The sequence below is a fragment of the Seriola aureovittata genome, chromosome 13, assembly GCF_021018895.1.
Source record: "Seriola aureovittata isolate HTS-2021-v1 ecotype China chromosome 13, ASM2101889v1, whole genome shotgun sequence".
In the NCBI taxonomy this organism is placed as follows: Eukaryota; Metazoa; Chordata; class Actinopteri; order Carangiformes; family Carangidae; genus Seriola; species Seriola aureovittata.
The window spans coordinates 14,553,304-14,577,593 of NC_079376.1; the positions used below are offsets into that span (position 1 = coordinate 14,553,304).

At 39.4% G+C, this 24,290-nt stretch overlaps 1 protein-coding gene and 1 long non-coding RNA gene across 4 annotated transcripts in view; one reads left to right on the forward strand and one right to left on the reverse strand.

Moving 5' to 3' along the window:
* The first annotated feature begins 237 nt into the window (after positions 1-237).
* Positions 238-5,935, forward strand: LOC130179688 (uncharacterized). 3 transcript variants are annotated; one of them, XM_056392654.1, is made up of 7 exons: positions 263-302; positions 393-428; positions 3,054-3,123; positions 3,205-4,180; positions 4,302-4,469; positions 4,690-4,785; positions 5,573-5,935. In XM_056392654.1, the coding sequence occupies exons 4-7, from the start codon at positions 3,218-3,220 to the stop codon at positions 5,885-5,887; spliced, it is 1,542 nt and encodes a 513-aa protein (XP_056248629.1). In that variant the 5' UTR covers positions 263-302; positions 393-428; positions 3,054-3,123; positions 3,205-3,217; the 3' UTR covers positions 5,888-5,935. The 3 variants fall into 3 exon arrangements, 2 of the variants coding, with proteins under 2 accessions (XP_056248628.1, XP_056248629.1); XM_056392653.1 differs by lacking the exon at positions 3,054-3,123 and having other exon boundaries at positions 238-302; XR_008829312.1 differs by lacking the exons at positions 263-302; positions 393-428 and having other exon boundaries at positions 436-3,123.
* A 5,605-nt stretch (positions 5,936-11,540) lies between these two features.
* LOC130179674 (uncharacterized) overlaps positions 11,541-24,290 on the reverse strand; it is a 69,216-nt gene continuing 56,466 nt past the window's right edge. Inside the window, exons 2-3 of the long non-coding RNA XR_008829310.1 lie at positions 12,199-13,239; positions 11,541-12,037 (exon numbers count right to left, since the gene is read on the reverse strand). This is a non-coding gene — a long non-coding RNA (uncharacterized LOC130179674). The remainder of the gene's footprint in view (positions 12,038-12,198; positions 13,240-24,290) is intronic.

A 24,290-nucleotide genomic window follows, 5' to 3' on the forward strand; every position in this document is an offset into this window, starting at 1 on the left:
GTAAAAATTGTTGGGATTACGCTTTATTGTACAGCTCCATCATCTCTGAATCATTTTCTATTAGTTTCCAAAGATGCTTTCTGGTTCCTGGAATGAATGACTGAATGTAACCCTGCACTGTAAACCCGAACAGTACTACAAACTCATAACTATTGCCGGCAATACACGATACATAATCATTTACGCATTTTGCATCTTAAGCAACATTAAACTGTATGTGCTCTCTGTTATGTTATAGTACCATAGAGCGGTTGGATATGAGAAGTTTGTCATTCTGAGCAACAGTGTTGGTGATTATTTTGGTGAGTATTTGTTTATTTAAAAACACCATTTGGTTATGACGTTCATCATGATTTGGAAATAAATTACATTTGTTTATTCTCTCCCTGCAGGATTTGTGTGACCTCTTCTGCCCGCCCCAGTTCAAGGTAAATGGATTGGAAGTGCAAGTTGTGCTCTGTATCCTTGGACACACGTGCAAAGTTATTTAGGCATTATCAATTGCACCATAACCACTTCTCAAGAGTCAGCCCTCTACCATGTTTGTACAGTGACTGCATTTGTGCTTTCCAGTCATTTAATGCAGTTAAAGCTCATTTGTCACGGTGTCATAGTGATACAGGCAGAATAAATGTGACTGATGGTTCACAGTCAGGAAGTGCATTTTTTACATGTCCCTTGTGTGGCACCAAACAGACATTTTCTGAGGCATCACTATTTTCTCATTTAAGGAGTCATTTAAGAAATCATGAGGTGGTAGTATGCCCATACAGTAACTGCAGTTACAGTACAAATGCGTACTCGTCCTTCAATGCACACAAAAGCCGAAACCATGCAGGCAGTTCAGACTTTGATACGAACATTGTATGTTCAGAAAAGAATGGTACACCAGACACACCTGCTGGTGAAAATGTTGAGGAGGGACCTGCTCAGTGTGAGAGCACAGACACCTTTGACCCTGTTGAGGTAGAGAGTCAGTGCGACACAGACACTTTAAGAGCGCAGCTGCACCAAAGTTTAGCATCGCTATTCTTAAAGATGAAAACAATTCTTCATGTGTCTGACCTGGCGACTCAGGACATAGTGGAGCATCTGACACAAATATTTTCCCTGTCCCAGCCTCTAGTCAAACAATCTCTTAGAGAAGTCTTAGAACATCATGACATCTCTGTCAGTGAAAATACTCTAGATGACATAGTTACTGCCGTTCTGGAAAGCAACATTCTTGTAAATGCCACAGCTAAAGGTAGAGAGTTATCTTCAACTAAAAGAAGGAAAACATTTGTTGAGAAAAACTACCCTGTGGTGAAGCCTGTAGAGTATGTGCTGGAGCCAGGACACACAGCAGTCTATGTTCCTATTCTTGACATGATTCAGAAAATGTTCAAACATACAGACATTCTGGACAAAATTCTAGAAACAAAGATGTCACAGGAAGGTCATTTCATGAGCCACCAAGATGGCTCATACTATAAGGAGAATGAATTATTCTCTTCCTCAGATGATCTTAAGCTACCACTCATTTTGTACATTGATGATCTTGAAATAGCAAACCCACTTGGAACATCACGGAAGATCCATAAACTATGTTCAGTCTACTGGGTATTTGCTGATCTGCCTAGTAAATATAGATCATCATTGCATGTGCTTCAGTTAGCAGCATTATGTAAGGTGTCTGACGTTCAGCGGGTTGGATATGAAAGATTGTTTGGTCCTCTGTTACGAGACATCCAAACTCTTGAGCAAGATGGTGTTTTTATTGAGTCCGTTGGTAAAGCCGTAAAGGGAACAGTCTTGTGTGTCGTGGCTGATAATCTTGCAGCTCATGCATTAGCAGGATTTACAAAGTGTTTCAGAGCTCAGTATATGTGTAGATTCTGCACAGCTACCAAAGACCAAATTCAGGCTCATGATGTTGGGAGTGGAGAATTCAGTGTGCGGACAAAAGCCAGTCATGATGTTGATGTTGATGCTGCACTGCATGGGGTTAGTCAGAGTGGTGTTCAGGGAGTCTGTGTTCTGAGGCAGGGTCTACAGTATTTTCATACAGTCACAGGCTTCCCACCAGATATCCTGCACGATCTTCTTGAGGGCATTGTGCCCATAGAGCTGGCCCTTTGTATTGGGAAAATGATCAATCATAAATACTTCACCCTGGAGTATTTAAACAGAAAAATTGTCTCATTCCCATACAAGCACACAGACAAGGTTGACAGACCTCAGCCTATCCCAAAGACCTTCACTGTGAAGAAAACGATTGGTGGCAATGGCCATGAAAATGCTACTTTGCTCAGACTACTTCCATTGATCATTGGTAGTAAAGTTCCAGAAGAGGATGGAGCATGGAGTGTACTCATGGATTTGAAAGAGATAGTAGAGCTGATGATTTGCCCAGTGTTTACAGATGAATCCATCCAGTATTTGCAAATGAAGATACAGGATCATAGACACATGCTGCAGGAAGTTTTTCCTGATTTCACGCTCAGACCAAAGCATCACTACACTGAACATTACGCTGACCTCATACGTTGTTTTGGACCTCTTGTCCATTTGTGGACGATGAGATTTGAGGGAAAACACCGCTTTTTCAAGCGTGTAGTACATGACACACAAAACTTCAAGAATGTTTTAAAAACACTAGCAAACAGACACCAACACATGATGGCATACTCTCTCAGTGCCCCATCCTTCTTCAAACCTCACCAGCAGACATCAAGCGTCTCGTCTGTGATGGTATCAGGGCTTCCTGATGTTGCAAAGGCATATGTCGAACACATGACAGACAGCAGCATGATTTACAGCACATCAGTTGTCAATGTTGATGGAACTGATTATGGCGTGGAGATGTTTGTGTCTGTGGGACAGGAGGGAGGATTGCCTCAGTTCAGCAAAATTGAACAGATTCTCCTTGTCGATAACCAGATTGTCTTTCTTTGCAAGATACACACATCATGTTACATTGAGCATCTGAGATCTTATGAACTTTCACCAGGGAACTTGACTGTCCACCTTTTAAAAGAGCTCAATGACACATTGCCTCTCTCTGCATACAGAACAGATGGAAGACTGCTCTTAACACCAAAACGGTTCATATTACTACACTGAAATTTCAGCTCATTTAAGGTAAATGGCTAATAACTTTGTTCAAAGATGATTCTTAATCACAATAAAACTAACTCTATTTACTGTTTTTTTTTGTTACAGTACACATCAAGATATGGTTACTCCGCAGAAATTTGTGCTCCGTGTATGTGTTGCAACAGATCTTGCCATGAAGCTCATTCTAACCGAGCGACCACAGTCAGTAGAAGAGCTCAAGAATATAATGCAAGAGAAGTTTAAGCCAAGGCTGGACTGTGACTTTACCCTTCAATATGAAGATCCTGACTTCGATGGACAGCTCAGTGTTCTTATGGATATTCAGGAGCTCCCTGAAAAAGGAACACTGAAAGTGGTGAGATCTGAAAGTGATGCATCCTCCACTGGAAGCTCCGACACAGACATACTTCCACATGTACCTTTAAGACAGCGTCAGAAAAATTGGCCAGATTGTTTCCCTGTGCCAACTTTTTCTTATGAAGTTGAGCATGTATGTGCACAGGGAAATCCTGCCTTTGAAAGTTCTGGGAAGACACTGAAATTAACAAGAGCCCAAAAACACAATATCCTGGAAAACATGGCTGAAACAATGTACAATTTCAAGCCATATCCGCATGACAAGGAAGTTGGTATGGCTGCTGAAGCTCTAATAGCAGCTCATCCATGCCTTAGAGAACATGGGAGTAAGAATGGATGGTATGGATGGAAGGTGGCCTTGAAGTTCAAGATGGGGAATTTTCGCACTAAGTTGGCCAGATCTGGTTGTGCAGAGGTCTCCATCAATGCAGGCAAGAGGAGCCGAACCAACCCTGAAAATGATCATCCTCATTCGAACATCAAAAGAGCCAGAAGAGCTGAGGTGAATTTCCTGCCCAACTTTCCCAGGGGAGAGAATGAGGCAACCTTGGAGGAAATGAGAGTACAAATCATACAAGAGACTGAAAAGACTGAGAGAGACCAGATACTGATAGAAAAGCTCATGCACACAACCTTTGCCCTTCGCCGCCAACACATTGTTCAAGGAAGTCCACAGGTGCGGGAATTCCTGGAGAACTGGCCGGCCTTGCGAATGCAGTCACAGGTAAATATATAGTATGTTTTAATTAGTAATAATTAATAAAAGTAATTGATATTTAACATTTCATGTAGAAAATATCTGACAACTCCACATTGTTTTTACCTAAATATTTATATGTGTACAGGTGTTTGCAGAGTTTCATCGCATTACAAACCTGAATCTACGCAACCAGTTTTACTGTGAACTTGACCGATACACACCAAAACTAGTTGCACTGTATCGACAGAAGTCTTCAAGGACTGGAAAGGGAGCAGAGGCACTGCGAGAGATGCTGAGAATTTATGACTTGGAGGTAAGTTTATGTTTGACTTTTCCATGGGGACAATGCTGATCATATAATGTGTTGTCATTACAGATTACAGATGCCTTGATAGTAGTCAGTCATCCTGCTGAATCATAGATAGATTACTATTTTTAACATAACTGAAGCATTACATTCTTATACCAGTGACACGGACTGGGCATGCTGGCAAAATATTTCTATAAAGATTTTTTCTTTTTTCACAATCTAGGAAGAACATGATATCAACATGCGACGCACTCTGGCTCTTCGTGCACTTCCAGTGTATCTCCGGGAGGATGACACTGAATTCTACAAAACCTGTAATGTAAGTATTAGGGTTTCAGACGAGAATCTGCCAGTCACACACAGCGCCCACCTCTCCCCTACACACATTGTCTCTGCAGCCAGAGCTATGCTTCACTCTTGCACACACACAGTGACCGATCGCTCTGTGCTTGACTTGACTCTAGCTCACGTTGCTCTCTTCAGTACTCCTTAGGTTTTCTTTAGCTCGCCTCTATCTCGCTTTCTATGATATTTAAAGTTACTTAGGCTTCAATATGCCTCCTCATGCTCCACTCCAGTATCATATTTCTACAGCAATAAGTATATATTACGTGAAGTGAGGAAAACTTTTACTTCATGGGGCCTCTTTGAGTTTCTACAACATAATATGAGTGATTATACAATTTTTTAAAAATGTTGATCGCCCTGCTAATGATCTATAGGAATGGTTTTCACTTTCAGCATGTGTAAATAGACAGTAGCAACAAATTTCTAGTGAAGGTGATTCAGATCCATGCATGTAGCCATGGAACTGAACCCTCCACTATATCTAGAATATAAGATGACAGACTGAGACCCAGCATCTGATAAAATGACAGTTTCAGTCTGATGTGGAGAGGAGAGGAGAGTTGAGGGAGAGGAGAGGAGAAGAGGAGGAAGAAAAAGGACAGGAGAGGAGAGAAGAGGAGAGGGGAAGAGAACTATGATATTTAAAGTTACTTGGTGAACTTGTTAAGGAAGAAATAATATATTTTGGCTCTACAAACAAGGATTATGTCACATCCTTCTGGATTTGTCGTTATAACTGATTTTCTTGTGTTTTGCAGGGTGAAGATGAGATGGAGACCACTGACACACCGCTAGCGATCCTCTCTGTGGTCCCTGACTCCACTGGTTCCATTAGCTTCAGCCCTGAGAACATATCCATTGTGATAGAGGATGAAGTTGTTATGAGCGAGCTTCCCAGGTTGGCTGATGCATTTGTGGTGCTGCTTGGTTTAATCTATGCATTACACTTAGATTATCCAAAGAAGCTCACTCACACATTCACATTCATCCAGAAAGTGCTGATGTGTCTGGATGATAACAAACCACTGAAACCATGCCTACTCTCCCTGAAAAATGATTTGTTAAAGGAATAAACAAGCTGAGAAATGCATGCCTGCACTCAGCAGGCCAACATTATTACAGCCATGTTGTTCTGTTGTTCATTCTTAGATGTGTCTGATATTATAGACATGTCTGTTAAAATGTTGAAAGCACTTTTGCGTATGCCCAGTGGGCTTTTTATAAGTTTAGAATTAGAGGTACATTTTTTGTTTATTTTATTGTACTGCCTCCTTCACCTCATTGATCAGTATGCCCTCATTTTTAATGGTAATTCAGTTATTTATTTATATTATATTTTCTTTTATTTATTGTATTTATTCTGTTTTATTCTGTATGTTTTTCATTTTCTTCATTTGCACAAATTTAGATGTCTATGCTGCTACTTTTATAAGATTTTTTTTTTTTTATTATTTGAGAAAATACAGTGCAGAGAAGGGGAAGTTTGTTCATCCCCAATGATTCAAAATAGGCTGCTAAAATATATATTTGTAAAAAAAAAAAAATGTTTGACTCCAGGTGTTGCACTTTAATGTTATTCGACATTTCACAGTTTTACTAAGCCTGATATATTGTTCTGAAAAGAAAAATAATTAAAATGTAACAGTTGTTAATGCCTTTTTAAAAGGTAGGTTTTAAGGTGCAGTTTTATACCCTAATAAATTGTTGGAATTCTGACAGGAACACTTTAGTCAAGAACCTTTTATTGCATGGATGATGTTTCTCTTGCACAATCATACATACATGGTTCTACAGTTACATGTACACAACTATATCTGCACAACTGAATTTGCACAGTTACATTTTTTTGGCATGCCTTTGGGGGGCAGAACCTCTCAGAAAACATAGCTCTCTGAAAACAGCGTCTTGTACATTTTAAGTTGGCAAGTGGTAAATATTTTAAGTTCATTAAGGTGTAATATTTTGAGTAGATACTATTGATATAATACATTGTAATCAGTTATTATTTGCAAGTCCATGTAATTTAGTTTTTATAAGTTTATTCAATCAAATCATTTAAGTATGAAGAAGACATAAATATTAAGTTCAGGAAATTTAAAAAAGATTATATTGAACTTAGAATATAGATTAAGTCAACTGAACACATATTTTTTAAGTATAGTGTAACTCAAAAAATTTATCAGGATAACTTAAAAGTTCTTATGTAATCAGTTACGACAAAAATTTTGAGTTTTCTGAACTTATTCGGGTTTACAGTGTGACAGTCTTTCAGTCCTCCCACAGCAGGTTACTTGAACATGCAAAAATATGATTTTTGTCTATAGACAAACATACAAATCAACATTTATGGGGAAAAGGATAAAGAAAAAAAGTAGGTTTGAATGGAGCAGTTGTTTGAAGAGAAATCCTCTGGAAATGCTGATGAATTAAAGAGACTAATCTCACATAAGACTTTGTCTTTAACTACTTTTATTTGCCGTGGAATTGGAATCAAATTGCATCTTACTTTCAAGGAATCTTCCTCAAAATGTGTTGTATGACAAACCTGTAAAGTAAAGCATTACCATGACCGACTATGTGATAGGCTGAGCCTGTGGTTAGTTTAGTTTTGGTGTTAATTATTGAATCACAAAACATAATTCAATCTGCCTTTTTCTGATGTAACATGGAGATGTTAAAGTGGCTTGGATTTGCATTAATTTGTGTATTGTTTGCAGTTGGATTATACATATCACAGCCAAACAGAATACATTTGAATTCAAACTGAAATGGCTGCATAGCATTATTTTTTCTGTGCAGCTTGTTAAACTCTCAGGGGAAATCAGCTGGATGAAAACAAGCAGAATAATCTGTCAATAATTGAGGATAATTTACAGCTAAAGTGTGGACGTTTCCAAACAATAAAACTATTTGCTTCTGTCCATTACAAACTATTTGTTATGTGGAGGCTATCTCCCTAATTGGACCCAGCGTCTAATCGATGTGATTTCCAACCAATCCCCCATGAGTCATCATACAACAACAGTACTGGCGATCACAAATTTACAGGAGTGTCAATACACGTTGCTAAAATGATATATTTACTGTATTTCCATACACATCAATTTTAACTCTGTTGATACAGTGTATTGATCTGTGAAAGCCCTGTGGAATATTAAAAGCCTCTTTCAGGTATGCGGATGTCGTCGTTTGGCCAAAAGCCCAAATGCTGGATGACATCTGCCTGAGGAGGATTCTGTGGTTTGAGATCCAGGGAAGTAATGCTGCCGAACCATTCATCTGAATCATATTATGGAAGTGTCCTTTCCCATGAGAACCTGATGCCCCGCTGTCATTCAGGATGCTCAGGTGTTGCTCCACTATCATTAGTGGTCAGCGTTTCTGGGAAGAACAGCCCAGGCAGCGAGGGAATGCAGGGATAGCGGTGGTGGTGAACTGAAGGGCTGCTGTTTGGACTGGCTCATGTTTTCCACCTCTTGGGTAATAGCTATGGATCGCTATGTAATCATCACTCTTTGTTATGTGCTGCGACTTGGCTGCTGTGCTGTGATGGGGTGGGGGATCGAGATGAGATGAAGCTGCCAGTACAGAGCTAAACCATAGCCAGGTTGAAGAAAACCCAAAGGAAAATACAAGAAGTTAATTGTATATCAAAGCCTTGGTGGATGAGCAATAAAAAAAGCTCCATCTGCATTTGAAGGGTTACAGAGCATATTTTTTTTAAGCAGCAGAACCATAACGGAGTCGCAAATTAGTTGTTGCTTTTAGGTAGCCACTTTGAACAACAAGCAAAAAGGCACAGGTGACCTAGAAATCAAAGTGGAGACTGAGTAAAATTAATTAAAAATGGAAAAGTGAAGTCATGTTGAGGCATCTTACACTTCGGTGCCAAAATATTATTATCGTCAACTCAAAAGGGAGAAAAAAAAAAAAAAGTCCTATGAAGGAGCACTGGGTATGAATGCAACTACTTTCCGACAGATTTATTAGAGGGCATGCACCCATAATGAAACAGAGAAGCTGCTTTTATTTACTTGCACTTTGATTTACAGCTTGGCAGCTTCTTTTCCAAACCTGCGTGCAACACTTTCCCTTGTTTTTCCCCTGTGACTGGCCAATTGACGACATGATGATTGATAAACAGTCAGGTCATTATGACGACAGCAAAAATTCATTCGCACATTCATTTGGATATCTAGGTCATTTCTTTGGAAAGAGTTCTGCTGTCACGAAATGTATCTCTGGCCCTGCTGCTCTGCTGAGACGGAAAATAGATCTTATGTAAGGCTGTATTTGTCTGACCCAACACCAAGGACTGATTTTAAAGTCTATAAATAAGATTATTTATCATTGTATAGAACAATTTTAGCGTTTAAAGCCCAACAAACCAGGATGAGAAATGTCTTTTAAAGAATCTAAAGAACTCTAATAACATAACTGAGCGAGAGGAGAGAGGAGGACCGTGACACTGAAGGTTGGACATTCTGACAATACTCAAAGCAAAACATACTTATAAACATAAGAGTCATATATGAGCAACAGATAAAGAGGAATACAAACATTGTCACTACTACTCTCTGTCAAACCTATGAATTTCTACAAAGAGATTCATCTTTTTGACTATGTGTCAGTTAAAATATGGTGTTGGAAAAACTGAAGAAATATAATGCTTGAGAAAGACCAGTTGAGATGTAGTTAAGTGCCTAGAAAATGTCTTCTTTTCAGAGCAAGATAAAATTAGAATTTTCACTGAGGGAATTAACTCATATTTTCATTAAACTAATGGTAATATATTTCATTAAGTTCATGACATTCCTTGAGTTCCTGATCTCAGGAAATATAGTTTGCATTATTTTTTAGATTGCTGCCACTATCTGTCTTGGCACAGCTCATTGTACAGTTGGTGGTGGAATAGAGAGCAAAAGTTCATTTGAGCAGCTGAAAATGTGGCCTGTATCAAATGAGGAGCTTACTGGCTACAGTGGAGCAGCCACTGGTTTTAATGAGCAGAGTGCCCTCTCTCTGAACTTAATATTCATGGTCCCTCCGTGTCCTCCTCTCACCTCTGAATCTGAGGGAATTTATTAGGAAATCTGAGAATCATGGAATATAAACTGAAGAACTAAATGTTTTTGAAATACTGTGCTAAATTATGATTAAGTATAAACTCTAAGGTACAGTGTATCACCAGTCTTTTGCACAAATACTAAATTGCTAAAACAAAAACAAACAAAAAAAAACAACATAAAAAGCATCTTAAATTCTAAAATGTCCAAATCAGCAGACATTCCACATACAAATATAGCAATATAACATTTAACCACATAGCACCTAGTACTATAGCACACTCTGCATAAATGTCACAAGCAAATAAAAGAGCTTCACCACTTCCCCTCTAGGATTATGGGAAAGCCTGTTCAAATATCTAAATGTCAACTGCGCATAAACACTTTCCAATTATGCTCTACGCAAGCAGCAGCTGGGGGGCGGGGGTCACACACGCTTTGTCAAGCCTTCTATCCCCACTGGGGTTTGTTCACCCCACACACACACACACACACACACACACACACACACACACACACACACACACACACACACACACACACACACATTACAGAACGGAAACATCTCATCATGCAACAATTAATGATTGAAAATCAGATGGAGCTCAAGGTATCACAGAAAAAAAGGAATAAAAAGCTTCTGAGTTGTTTTTAAGTGTTCATCTGCAGATTTAGGTGGTGACCCTCAAGATAAAAGCCCCATTTGTGAGGCAGGATCAGAGTTCAACTACCTTGTGTTCCCACTATCATCTCATGTGCGGTGCTGGTGGTGATGATGATGATGATGATGACGACGACTGATTGCTGCCTGTCATCACTGCTCCACCAGCACACATTATTATTGTCACACCAGATGATGGGTCATTTGTGCCTCACTGGTGCAACAGGCATCGCCGGACCTTTTCTGACCCGTCTCCTAATTACACCCTCAGGACACAGGAAGAGCCAATCAAGAGAGCCACTTGGCTCAGCGCTGTCCAACATAGGATTCTCCTGTCTGGTTGCCAGTCAGATATGTGGCTGCAGCGGTCTTCCAGCAAACGTGACCACAGAATCTCAGAAAACAGACCAGAAGCACTCCGACAGCTTTAAGACACACTTCAGGCCTTGAAGAAGCTTGTGTATTTTCGAGTACTGGGCGTCTTGCGAGGTCACTGTGTTTGTGACTTTATATCTGCTGGTGGAGTATCTGTGCGGCTAATGCAGATGAGGTTTTTTTTTGTTGCGTTTCTGCAGGCTAATTGCCCACGTTATTAGCATAAATAGCAACCCTTATGCCCCAGACTGGGAGGAAGAAATCCCGGCCCAATTATTACTGCCACTGTTATGGTGGCAGCATGTACTCCCAGCAGCCTGGTTAACACTAGTGTTAGCTAACAGTGTAGTAGTAAGCAACAGCTGATGGTCTGTTCTTCATACAGACCTGTGGAACTGCAGAAAGATATCTAGAACTGTCAAGTAGTGCTCAAGACAAAGGTGTATGTATGATATGACAGAATTTTCCTTTGAGGGGCTCATGCCGAGAAAACACTGTAGTAACTGCTCGGTAATGTCTAATATTATAGAAATGTCTTGATTCAATTTTGGTCTCATCCTGCTTGACTTGTGCCACACCAAAAGAAAAAAAGAAGATGAGCAAAAAACTACAGAACTCTTAAAATTCTTATTTGATAACTCAATACATTTTATTTTTGACAAAACATCCCATGTTTCCATCATGACTGCACATTTTCGGTTGTGACTAATAATGTAGTGACCACAATGTGTTTTTTTTTTTTTGCCACGGCAGAATATGTAAATAAAATTAATAAAAATAACTAGATAATTATAACTCATAAAGCCAAGCACAGATATGTGAAAAGGACACACAATCGTACTTGGCTTTCAGACTACACCTCACTGAGGTGCTATTGCATAGTCTGTAATTAAAAAAACATCTTTTTTATTTTTTAAAGAATGTCAATAATAATAGAAAGCCTTTTAGTGTACAAAAACAGTCAAAGGTCCAATAAAATGAAAACTATCTACAACCTACACTGCTGGTTTGATTTGGAGATGCCTACTCGTGACTTTTTCAGATAGAGAGATTATGGTGATGACCTTGTCTGCTGTGTACCACATTTTGTCCTCCAAATATATTTTCCGCTTCCACAGCACCTGAAGATAAGATAAGATAAGATAATGGGTTAAGGACATGGCAGGTAATCTTACAAAAGAAGAAAGATCATTCAAGTGTTACAGAATATTATAATGAAAAATAGCTAATGGAATGGAATATTTTTAAATATGTAAGTGTGAGAAGACAAAGAACGTCTCACCTTCATCCATATCTTCAATGATTTCAGGAAGTGGATCATCTTAATATGCGACGATACACCACTTTCCGACACGGACCCCCAAGGTGACATACTGGACTGGACAGAGGGTCCCTTCACACCCAGAGTTTAGAACGACTCCTGTCTTCTGGGGTTGGTGGCTCAGGACACTACTATTTCTTCCGGGCTGTGCCTGTGGTGTAGCATTGGTGGACATTGGGTGGAAACACTGACAGATGGCTTCTCTGTTGCAGTAACATTTGAGCACCTGCAGATTACCTGATGAATGCTTCGTGTGCCTGCCTTTGATGGTAGGCAGCTCTTTTGGCAAGAGTGCACTTTTAGAAATCTGTTCTTCCACATAAAAGAGCTTGACTTTGGTGAGAGGAAGGAGTAGGTCATGGAGTGCTTTCGCGGTTGGTGTACGTCAGTACCTCTGGCTACCTGTGAATCTGCCGATCTCTTTGTGGTGGCTCCAACACCATCAACAGGCCCTTTAGTATGACCAGCTTCCAGGAAACTCCAGTTAAACGCTGTAAAAGCCCATCTGGAAAGGAATGGTGCTCATGAAGTAATCTATACTTGCTAGCCCATCCCTGATGATGAGTTTTTTTTTTTTAACCCCTTGGATGGTCCACCGTCAGAAACTGAAGAGCTGGTTCTAGTTGAGCCCAAACGACAGCAGGATTGTGTTATATTGAGCGTGACAAAGTACAGGCTATCAGTGTATGATCCATTGTGTAAAAAAAAAAAAACAACAAAAAAAAAAAACAGCATTGTGCAGTGTTGTCTTGATGAGATGCTCCAAAACGGACTTGCTCTACCTCCTTTGCACATTTGCACACAATCTTCTGCAGTCAGTGTGAGGAATCAACTCATCTTCTTTGTCCAAAGACTGTAGCTGTGTGTGTTGATGCTGGATGTTGGAGAGGTGCTTGCACACTTTGTCATTAAACTCTTTTTCAAAATCTCCCAACAGGTGCTCTGTGCTATTGTCATATCTGTTTGACAGCTTTTGTCACAGTGATCTTCTGTCTTTGCATCCTGCAGACACATGTATAGAGAACAGGATATCTTCAGATGAGACAACTCCAACATCAGTTATACAAATTAAGCTCTGTATCAGAGAGAAACCTCTTCTGCATTTAATATCTTGTGACTGTTTCCTTCTTTCTGGTGTGTAGATGTATTGTGAAAAACAAGGGTCCTTCTGACATTGTAAGGAAGTCTGTGCTTTTTTACAACTTCGATCTTGGATTACATTTTGTCTGGTCTGATGTCAACTTCAACCTTAACCTTTGACACCACCGATTTTCTTTTCTAACTTCTTTAAATTTGTATAGGTACTAATTTTTGCTCTTTTTATCCTTTTTGGTCCAGTGGGTTGGTCCACTGGTGTCTTACCACCCTAACTGGAAGTGCTAGTTAGTGTGGAAGCCCTATAGTGCAAAGCTGACATTATCAGTAAGTTATTTCACAATGGTAAAAACCACTGACCAACGTTAGCAACCTTAGCCTATAAGCGGAAGCAGCATGCAACCAAACCAGATTGTTCATAGACAGTTTAGCTGTAACATCACTCAGTATTTATGCAAACATTTAATGAATGAATGGGGCATATGGTAATATCTCTGTCATATGACATTTACACTGTGATTGAGCACAAACTTGGCTAAGCCTTGGGACCAGCCTTGAGATGCAGGCATACTTCCTAATCAAAAATGTAGGGGTTTGGCTTACATTTGCCATATTGTGATATACATCTACATCAGAAAATATGTGTGTTTATATTGTTATGTTTACTTCGGCAATATCACCTTGTCCCACCCCAAAACTAACTGACAAACCTGAAGTGATTATTCTGCTCTTTCTCGCATATATAATTTGTACTACACTGTTATGGCTACAGTTGTTCGCAGCATATTAAATGTTTATCTGGTATATTTTAACCAGCTTCACCTCAGGGCATTTTCTACTTTTCTGCAAACCCACACTCATTCTTTCCTATTACATTTCTTTCATCAATAAAACTACAGTCAATGCACTATAGCTTTGTGTTGAAATTCCACAGCACTTTTCTAAACTGGTGAAACAAATACAAAGATCAAACACGTGAACAGATATGAACGAGGTTACATAAGGTTTCTATTATACACAAAATCTATTGCTCTCACCTTTTTCTCTTCCACTGTACACAAATATTCCCCAGGTCTCAGTTTACACAAACATATTTATATATGAACAGTTAATATAGCAGGACTCTCCTGAGGTAAATTAGACACTTTTATATTGAGAATATATTAGTCGCTACTCCTTTACCAGAGTAAATCTTCTATTTATTTGCAGTCACACCACAGCTAAGTGCAAAAGCCTGCAGCAACAGAATGCTATTCTGGCTTTAAAGACTCTGCAGGGGAAGATATTTCAGTGGCATGATCCATAGCATAAACACTTTATTCTCTCCTAACTCCACTGGTTCATTGGGCTGCACAGAGAGAGAAAGAGAGGAGAATATTACAAGATGATGCTTAAACATATTTCATTACAGGGTCAGAGGGAAAGGATAACCGAAAGCTTGACTCTAAATAATTTGTTGACAGTAAAGATATCAGACCTGAGGTTAAGTCAGGGTCTATGGCACAGTATAGCCATCATGTATGTGAGTATTTATGTCCTTCATGGTAAACCAACAGCAACAGTTCATCCAGGGTACCGAGAAAGGAAAACACAGAATGCTGTTATTATATAGGAAAGGGTGATCCAGGGAGAAAACACTCGGACCTTTTAGTTTCCCCTTTTCTGCCCCACTCCCCCCCAACTCTTTCAATCCCTCTGTCCTAATGCTGCTTAAGGTTCTGGCCCTGCGCCAGATCAGATATGTGAGTGTTTCTCATGTTTCTTCTGAAGACATGCTCAGCGTACAAATTATTCAGCACCCTTGTCCCTCTACCAACCCACCCCACAATCCTTTGTCAGGAGGATCACTGAGCTGCGGGGGAATGGGTATTAATAATAAGGAGCCTGAGTACAAACATTCTTGGGAACGGACATGGGCTAAGAACAATAGAACAGGCTTGCCTGCGTGAAACCTGTCATGATGTAAACAACACTGGTGATTTTTCTGCTCAGAGTACTATTTAACATCTTAATCCATATCACTCTCAGAAAAACAGGAATTATTCAGCAGAAATCATGAGGGGAAAATCATTAAAGTGTTACTGTGAGGTAATACAGCCAACACAAAATGTTGGAAGACACAAAAAAAGGTGACAGCCCATGTGTGTTTGGATTTTTTCAGTAGCTGGGCTGCTGTGTTGTTTGGCAAAGAAAGCTTGCTACACAGGGTTACTGTGTTTCCAATTTGACCTTTTTGGATTCATTACGTGTGACAGACAAGACAGCGTTCCATACAACACATCTCTCGTTTGTTCTTGTTGCACAGTCGGAGGCTGTTAAACCAGAGAAAGATTGAGAATTAAGAGAGAAGCCTATCGATCCAAACCTTTTCTTTCTTTTTTTTGAATAAATTAAAGAGCAATTTGCCTGTACTTGCTAAAGCAGTGTAGTTTTTTTTCATGGACATTGAAGATGAAATCTAATGTCATCTTCACTTTAAGGATTACATTTTGTTTTCTCATGTAGTGTGTCATTCAGTAAGGAAAACAACATAACTATAGCCTGCTATAACAAAGAACAAAGTCTCAATGTAAGGATATGTTTACTGTAGAATTTATCAATGTTACATTCAACTGATAAAAATGAATAAATCCTCAATCACTGTAGCGAAATGCTTTTCCTCCCGAACTACGACAATGTCCATTTTTCCGTAATGAAACAGTAAGTCCAACATAACTTATGTTTCATCACACTGCAGCTAAACCAATGACTTGAAATCTCTCTTTCACATTCTGACAACCCTGTAATACAGCACAACCAATGTACCAGATAAGATCCCTCATTCTGTACCTATAGCTAAGCATCCCAATCAGTCAAAGGACAATATATCACCATGTGTCCGACTGGAATATTGTGTTTGTATGCCTGGACATCTTTTCTAAGACAATCTCAAGCCTACACATCCCTCTATCCTTCAGCTCTTTTTCATTTATCTGTTTCAATATCCTGTATCCTGATGAGTCTGGGAACGGGGTGTTGACCTGACGTTTAAATCCCTGGCGAGTCCATTATGGTAAGACAGCACAAAGTGCTGATAGCGGAGTGAGATACAGCTCGGACAACAAAGAACATAACAAGGCCGCCTGGCTTTACAGTCCAATAGGACTATCTTTGTTATTAGGTACATACCGTTGGTGATAGGCAATGTGTTTATACCTATGTGTGTATGAGAGTGTGTGCGGCTCCTGGGCTTGTGCTGTGCTGTCTGAGCCATGGGAGTCACCAGAGTATACCATTGGAAGAGTTATGGTCAGCTCCACTGTGCTGCCTCCATTTCCCAATGCAGCCAAATCTCTCCCAGCGGACCAAATCCTGTCAGATAAGAGCAGACAGCTATCGCTCCATTTCATCCACACAGACATGCAAGCTCCACGGTGGGGGAGATTACGCCAAAGGAGAAGGTGACAACCCTATCTCTAGGCTTTGGGAATCCTTGTGACAGTGTCTGGCTTATCAGACCTGCTCTGATGTCTCTTTACCAATGCATCAACAATGACAACAGACACTTTCAGAATCACATTTATATCCACTGCATTCGAAGTTGTTCATCAACATCAGCCCTTAGCTAATTCTAAATAAAGACAAGACACAGTATGAAACATGCAACAACAACTAACAATCTGTGTGACCTTTACAAGTCAGTTTATATAAAGAGGATTCCTACTAAAGCCATTTCTCACACAGCATCTTTGTATGACAATATTCTTTTGATACAATTGGTTGACTTAAACTTTTATAAAGAGAATACATTCTACGCCAAAAATAATAAAACCTGTCAATTAAAAGGCAAATCAAGGGAGTGGTTTTATATGTACCCAGAACACAAGAAACCTAATATCAGAATGTACTTTGCTATCCAAGAGGTGAATGAAGCAGATATCTGTCCATTTTAAATAATGAATTAAAGCCTTGTATTCACCCTCATTAACTCTGGGATCTCTGGAGCTCATAAAGGGACATACAGTGAAGAAGCCTTTTACTCTGTTTCGCATATTCATTAGTTTCAATTTTCAACAATAAATCTGACCTTGGAGCCACTGACCTATGGGCTTGTAAACATAAAGCAATTTCGAACACGCTCTTAAAATGAATAGCAAATTAGTAGTAAAAGGTGCATACGGTAATGAAAAATATCTATTGAATATTTAGCCTTTAGCAGGGCTATTTAAAAACACTGTTACAAGGACCTTTCATATATTTTGTACAGCAGTGCGTCATGCTGAGGAAGACAACTGAAAATGAAATAAAATGACATGAATGAAAACCTCATGGAAGTACATAGAGAGTAAGACAAAAACAAGTGTCACCTCTCAGTGGGTTTTATATACAATACACACAATACCTCATATACTGAGTATTATTGCGAAATGCCAAATTATGCCTGTAGTCAACTAAAAACTATACATATAACTTACAGTTATCAGTATATTAGCTGCACTTGAGCAGTTTAATCTAATCCAATACAACAGTTCTATAAAACACGTTCTTTTTTTGTATGGCTTATAACGCTCACTTTATGTTGACACAGTGTCCGGGAGGAATTGACACTACGGACATCTGTGAGGTTGTGGTTTGTTGTAGTGTTGTATTGGACTGAATTCTATTGAACATGGGTATTTCTAAAACAGAGTCAAAACACAACAAAAAACTATGTCACTAACTATATACTTAGACTACAATGTATTGTTGACCTGTGGGAAACTGATAATGCAGGGTGTTTCCTGTCTAAGTTCATATCTAAACCCAAAAATGAACCAGATTAAAAAAGAAAAAGAAAAAAGCACTGCAGGGACAAATTACTGGGGAAGTGAGAGTGAGAAAAAGCAGACTTGAACCTCAAACCAGAACTACACCTGCTGCCCCCTGAATACATGAAGTCAGATTTGGTCAATTGGATTAATGGGAGTTCTCAGTAGATACCTACAGCGTAGCTTGTAAATTATTCAGTTGAGTTTTGGATTTCTTTCGCTAATACCAACGCTGTGTCTATATATAGCAATCAGACCATATTGTCTTTTAATTATGTTCCCCACATTCACTACTTGTTTACTTTTTGATATGAGTTGTGGTGGGACGGTCCATTAGTTAATTTACTTAAATATGTAGATATTAATTGTGGAATATCATTTAGTCACTGAAATTCAAACTTAAAATGATAATTTGAGTTATTTGACAGAGGTTGAATGACGTACTTATCCATAGACAATGTATTACCTGCAGTAGATTTGGGTCATCGCCTATTCCTTTCAACTGTTTAAGTAGAAACATACTCCGAGCTAACAGTGCTTGCTTGAGCTGTTTTCAGAGGTCTGTCAAGTTGAGGTACAATCATAGTCTCCTTTTGCATGGCATCATTTCTAATCATTTGTTTTTATTAATAGTGGTAAATGTAAAACATTTCTGAGGACTCCACTGTTCTGTGTGACTGGTACAGTTAGTCTGATTGGACTGGGTTCAGGAATGCGTTGTTCTTGATGGTACAGATGATAGGCCACTTATTTGTTTGATCATTGTTCTGCTGGTTGTGTAAAATGTGACTGACAGAAGGGTCCAAACTTTGAAGAAAGCCCAGAAGCATCTTCCTTTAAAAATCATGGTCCAATGAACACATACTGTTCAACATGTCAGATTACATTATTAAAATCCTTTCTTCCTCTAGTTGCTTTTGCACTAAAGAGAACTTATCTTTCTCTCCATGCTGCTAATTCATCAGAAGGCAAAGCAGGCAGTTCCCATTTGTGTTACATTGCTTCTTCAAAGCGATGACCAGCAAGAACAGCAGTTGCATATAGTGCCGCCTAAGGGGGTTATATTAAAATCACAGGATTCTCCATAACCAAGCTGATGACTGAGTTGAATGCAATGTTCTGTCAATCATTATTTTACTTTGCATTGCACACATTCCATTTACAGAGATAACGACATGTCACTACCATCAAAAGCACTGTAAAGTGGGCTTTATAAATGAAACCTCTGCACCACACAGGTATAATTGCAACCTCTAACCCAACATTAAACCACTCAAAATGTATAATGTAATTTTTCCCTTTTCTTTGAGATGCATATATTACCAAAAAAAAGTGCCGTAAAAGCACTCTGCTTCATAGAATGCTGAGCTTTTACAATGTGCATGTGTAGAGGCTGAAAACTACAAATCCCTCCAGTAGGACAAAATGCTATAAGATCCAAATTTTAACAATTTGCAAAAAAAGGGAAATGTATGGTTACCCAAGGATACAAAAAGTGTTCCTTTTTAAAAAGATGAAAAGCAAAGTCAAAAGCATCACGTTATGCCTGTTAGACGTTCTCTACAAATAAAATGCTCTGCTCACGATTACAGCCAATTACATCACTGTCAGACACTCCTTAGCGTTTCATTTGATTCAGGGAAACTCACTTCCCTGAGTTGATCTTTAGATCACTACATATAACATGACAAGCTATTAAAGGTGCTGATAGATAGTAGAAAAATTACTAAGGTTGCACTGAAAGACGAGTAAGGAGGCACTCTCTTCTGGCCTCAGTTTTCCTCAGAAAGCCTGCAGGGCAGATCCTATCAGCCACTGGGGAACTCTTCCCTCATAGCTGATGTAATATCACTAGGGCTAGGAGAATAATCTACACAGAGTACTATGGCACTCTCTAATTCAACAGGGAAACTAAAGTACAGCGGTGATCAGCATTCCCAGCTATTTAGGACATCAGTCAAAAGGCAAAAACACACTGTTGAGGTCGACACACTCACTTTAAGGGACCTTTGGTGTGGTTTCAACATCTACTGCATTTACAGGTTGGGATCAATACCACTCTTGTAATGATCAAATATAACCAGCAACAGTTATAACAACACTTCCTTAATTTTATAATTTTATTTTCCTATTGTTGCTCAGCAGTGAAAGAGGTGTACAACAAAGATGGTAGAAATGCTGTGGAAGATTAAGTCAAATTGAAATGAAATTGAAAATGTGTCAGCCAGCAACGTGTGATGCAGCTGAGCTTATACTTACAATTTCAAATACAAACATTGCATGTTATGCATACTTGGCTCTGGTTTTACTCTATCGCATCTCCATTCATTTTTATATAATGCAAATGGATTTAATCATAATTTTGTAATTAAGACAACAATAAGGATGACCGTTTTAAGAGCACTCGATCAGACCATGGCCACAATTATTCACTTCCTGCAACGGTAACTGAACATTTTAGATTTGATATACGTGTAGTATATTTCAAAGAAACTGTCTTTTCTGGTGTGGTGAGCTGCTTTAAACCTGCGCACTGCCTTCTCCAGGGCCAAGTCATCACCTCCAGTAAAGGTCATGGGCGACCATGATGGATGGGCACTGCTGTGGATTTAATTTAAAATAAAGAGCAATAAACACAGGGCTCATGCGAGTGGCACGGGGGATGATGAAGGATCCATTAGTTAAGCAAAGGTCGCAGGCTCCTCCCCTGACTGTGGCTGTCACCATGGCATCACAAACAGTGACATGAGACGAGGGGCGAGAGAGGGTCACAGGGCGACATCAGTTCCACAGAGGTTCCTCTCTGTCAGAGCTGTCCTGTTCATCAGCCATGTCAGAGAGGTTCAAGCACATACCTAGTGGAGGACAATAAGGGGATGACCTCGAGGAATCTCCGAGGTTGTTATGAATGTCAGACATTGTTGTTAAGATTCAGAAAAGGAGACGCATTTCAAATGTCAGTACTTTGAGCATGCACTGGGGGGTAACCTGTTAGCACTGTATTTAAAGCAGGGCAGAAAATCCTCTCTTCTGTTTATGAATAACTAAGCAATTAATGGCAGCAGGTGTCTCCTGCGATTTTAATACTTTGTTTCTTGTATACTCATCATGCATAACTTAAATGAGTCCATGCCAAAAGCTAAGGTATATGCAGTGTTCATAGTTCACAATCCATGTCAAAACAAACGTTTTGAAAATACTAATGCTGAAACCTGTGTAGCACATGTCCAATTTGCTGCCTTCAAATGCTCCTCACTAATGGCATTTAATAGGTTCCGTGGGCCAAAATTGTGACAGTATGATGTATTTGGCCAGCAAGCCAAGCTAATGACTGCCATCAAATGTGATTTGAGTTTTCAGCCATGGTTATCTCAGTAGAGCCCAATTTATTTAGTGTCACCTTTTAACTACAACGTTTGGCATTGACACATGGCCAATGAAAACATGAGTGAAGGCTATCTCCTATTAGCGGCGCTGATTGGCTAGTGATGGAGACATCTCAGGTTTCTTTCCAGTTTACAATACAAAGCCTAATTGTGCTGTTTGCCAAAGGAGGCAGTGATACATGGAAGAGGCGAGAGAGCCTTGACCCAATGTGAGAGACTAGATGAAAATTTGGGTTTGGTTGATAACGAAAAGTTTAGCTGTGACTGAGGCGCTCTGTAATGAGGCCTTTAAATGGTTAGAGGAGAATTATGAAGTCTGTTGTATCAGTAATTATACTGGTTAGAGTTTAAGTGTCAAAACATCTTTGTGGCATATTTCAAATGTCTAATGCAGGCTGTTAACAGTATATTTACTATAAAAACATTTAAAAAAGAAAAAATACCACTCACTGTTCACTATCTCTGAACGTTTGGCATACCCACTTGCCTTTCACCACTTTTCCTTGCAAAAGTCACATTAGGATTCATAAGACTAATACAACCCCTTCTCTTTGTAAACATCTGAGCAAACAGACACTTTTATTGTTGACACATTCTCAAACCACAGCACTTTCATTTTTCTCTTTTCTATTTGACTTTCACTTATCAGATGGCTTTTTAAAAGCAGACCCTTTTTTTCCCCAGCACTCGCACTCTCACAAGCCTTTATCAGCTTACCATTCATTTACATGTATAATTATTACAGGCGCTTCAGGAGCCGTTTGCTAAAAAGCTTTATGCAAATTGTAATTAACGGTAATTAAAACCCAGGCTGCCCTGAATGGGAGCCACGGTACCAGTGCATCATTTACAAAACCAAATTGAATCTAATGACTTTACTGTTTGAAATCAGCAGGGGGTCTGAGATGGGGCTAAGAATGTCCTGTCTGACATTAAGACCAAAGAACACAGCAGTGGAATCACATTTCTACATATTTGGACATGAGCCAACTGTTGATGCTAATCTTTAAATGCTGTAATTATTCACTCAAACAATTAAAAGATCTATATATGCAATATGTGAAGATATGAAACTGAATGCCCTGGAGTCCTGCTTTAGGATTTTCCCTGTCAAATAAGCCCTTCAACTTTAATTGATTAGGGGAGGAAATTATCTAGAGACTCGTGTATGCATGGCTGTGTGTTCATCTTGTTAATCCGTGTGTTCACCGTCTTCATAATAAGACCTTCTCCTTCCTATTTCACAATAAAGGTTCCTCAGAGATGACTGAAAGACAAAACCACTGAAGGTTTGTTATAAATCACCACATTCTCTCATCTAATGTTGATTTTAATTAGGTGTGCAACACTTAAGTTTCTTAGTGGAAGTAAAATCTTGAATGTAAATCCCTATGTGACAAAGTGGGTAAGAATTACACCACTTGTCCCTACTTTGATCCATCATAACATCATAGTTTACAGATTTACTCATGCTTGTTCACCATTTAACCTTATGTTCAGTAACTTCTCATTTGCAGACACATTCTATCCCGGGTTTGTTTGTAGTTTGTATTATGTTTAGTTACAGTTCATTTAACAACATTTTTTGGTTAAATTAAAACATCTACAAGTATTAAGTTTAGTTATTTATTGATTAAGTTCTATTTTCATTATTCAAACATTCTGTTACTCACCATACTTACCATGTGTTACAGACAAAGGGAGGAAGCAGCCAATGATGTCCCATATTTATACCCTTAGTGACATCATTGGTGATGTCACCAGGTCAGTTCATGTGGGGAGGGGTGATTGTAATTTAGGTTGTGTTTATTTACTGTGATTTTGAATTATTTATGTATATGGCATGTTTATTAGTAGATAAACTATAGGAAAGGGTTTTCCCCTTATCAGGTGGTTATAGTAGAATAACTGTAGTTAAAGGGGACCTATTATGCAAAATGCACTTTTCCATGGTTTTCTATCAGTAGTATGTGTCCCTGGCGTGTCTACGGACCCCCCAAACATGAGAAAAGTCCATCCTCTCGTTCTTTTGCTTTCTCCACCTTTCAAGAAATGTGTGCTCAAACGAGCGAAATGGAGATTCGCCCCTGGTGACGTCAAGAAGGGCGATGCCCCTCCCCCCGGATGGGTGACGCTCCCCGAGCTAGGTGTGTGTTCCGCCCTCTGAGTCCGTGTTGCAGACGGTATCGTTACTTCCCTCGCGAACACTGGCTTTCGGTAGAACAATGTCGAAGGTACGAGCGAAACACAGTAGTTGCTTTGTTGTTGGCTGCACAAACCAACACAGATTTTTTAATCCCTACGCCCGAGGATCTGAAGACCCAGTGGATTAATTTTATTTTTGATGGAAATGTTCCCGCTCCAACTCCGAAAGTGTTGTACGTGTGTGCTAACCATTTCACCTCGGACTGCTTTCTCAACGAGGGCCAGGACAACGCAGGATTTCCTACAAGTCTCAAGATAAAGCTTGGATCAGTACCGACTGTCTGTGACCCAACTTTGAACTTCGGAGCTGTAAGTTTTACCATTTTATGTTGCTTTACTGTTTGTTCACGAGAGCCTGTTGCGTGTGTTGTTAGCATGGCAGCTAACGTGGCTAACGTTTAGCGTCGTCGACGCGCAGCCGGGTATAGCGGGGTACAGATTGTATGTAATTCTTCTGCTTGGTATCGCCGTGTGACATTGATAAGAGCCACCCTGTTAAATGTATTATATTTTAAAGGCGTTTTAGCTGTCTGTAAAGTCAAGCCGGTAAAATTTGGACTAAAAATAGGCTTTGTACTGA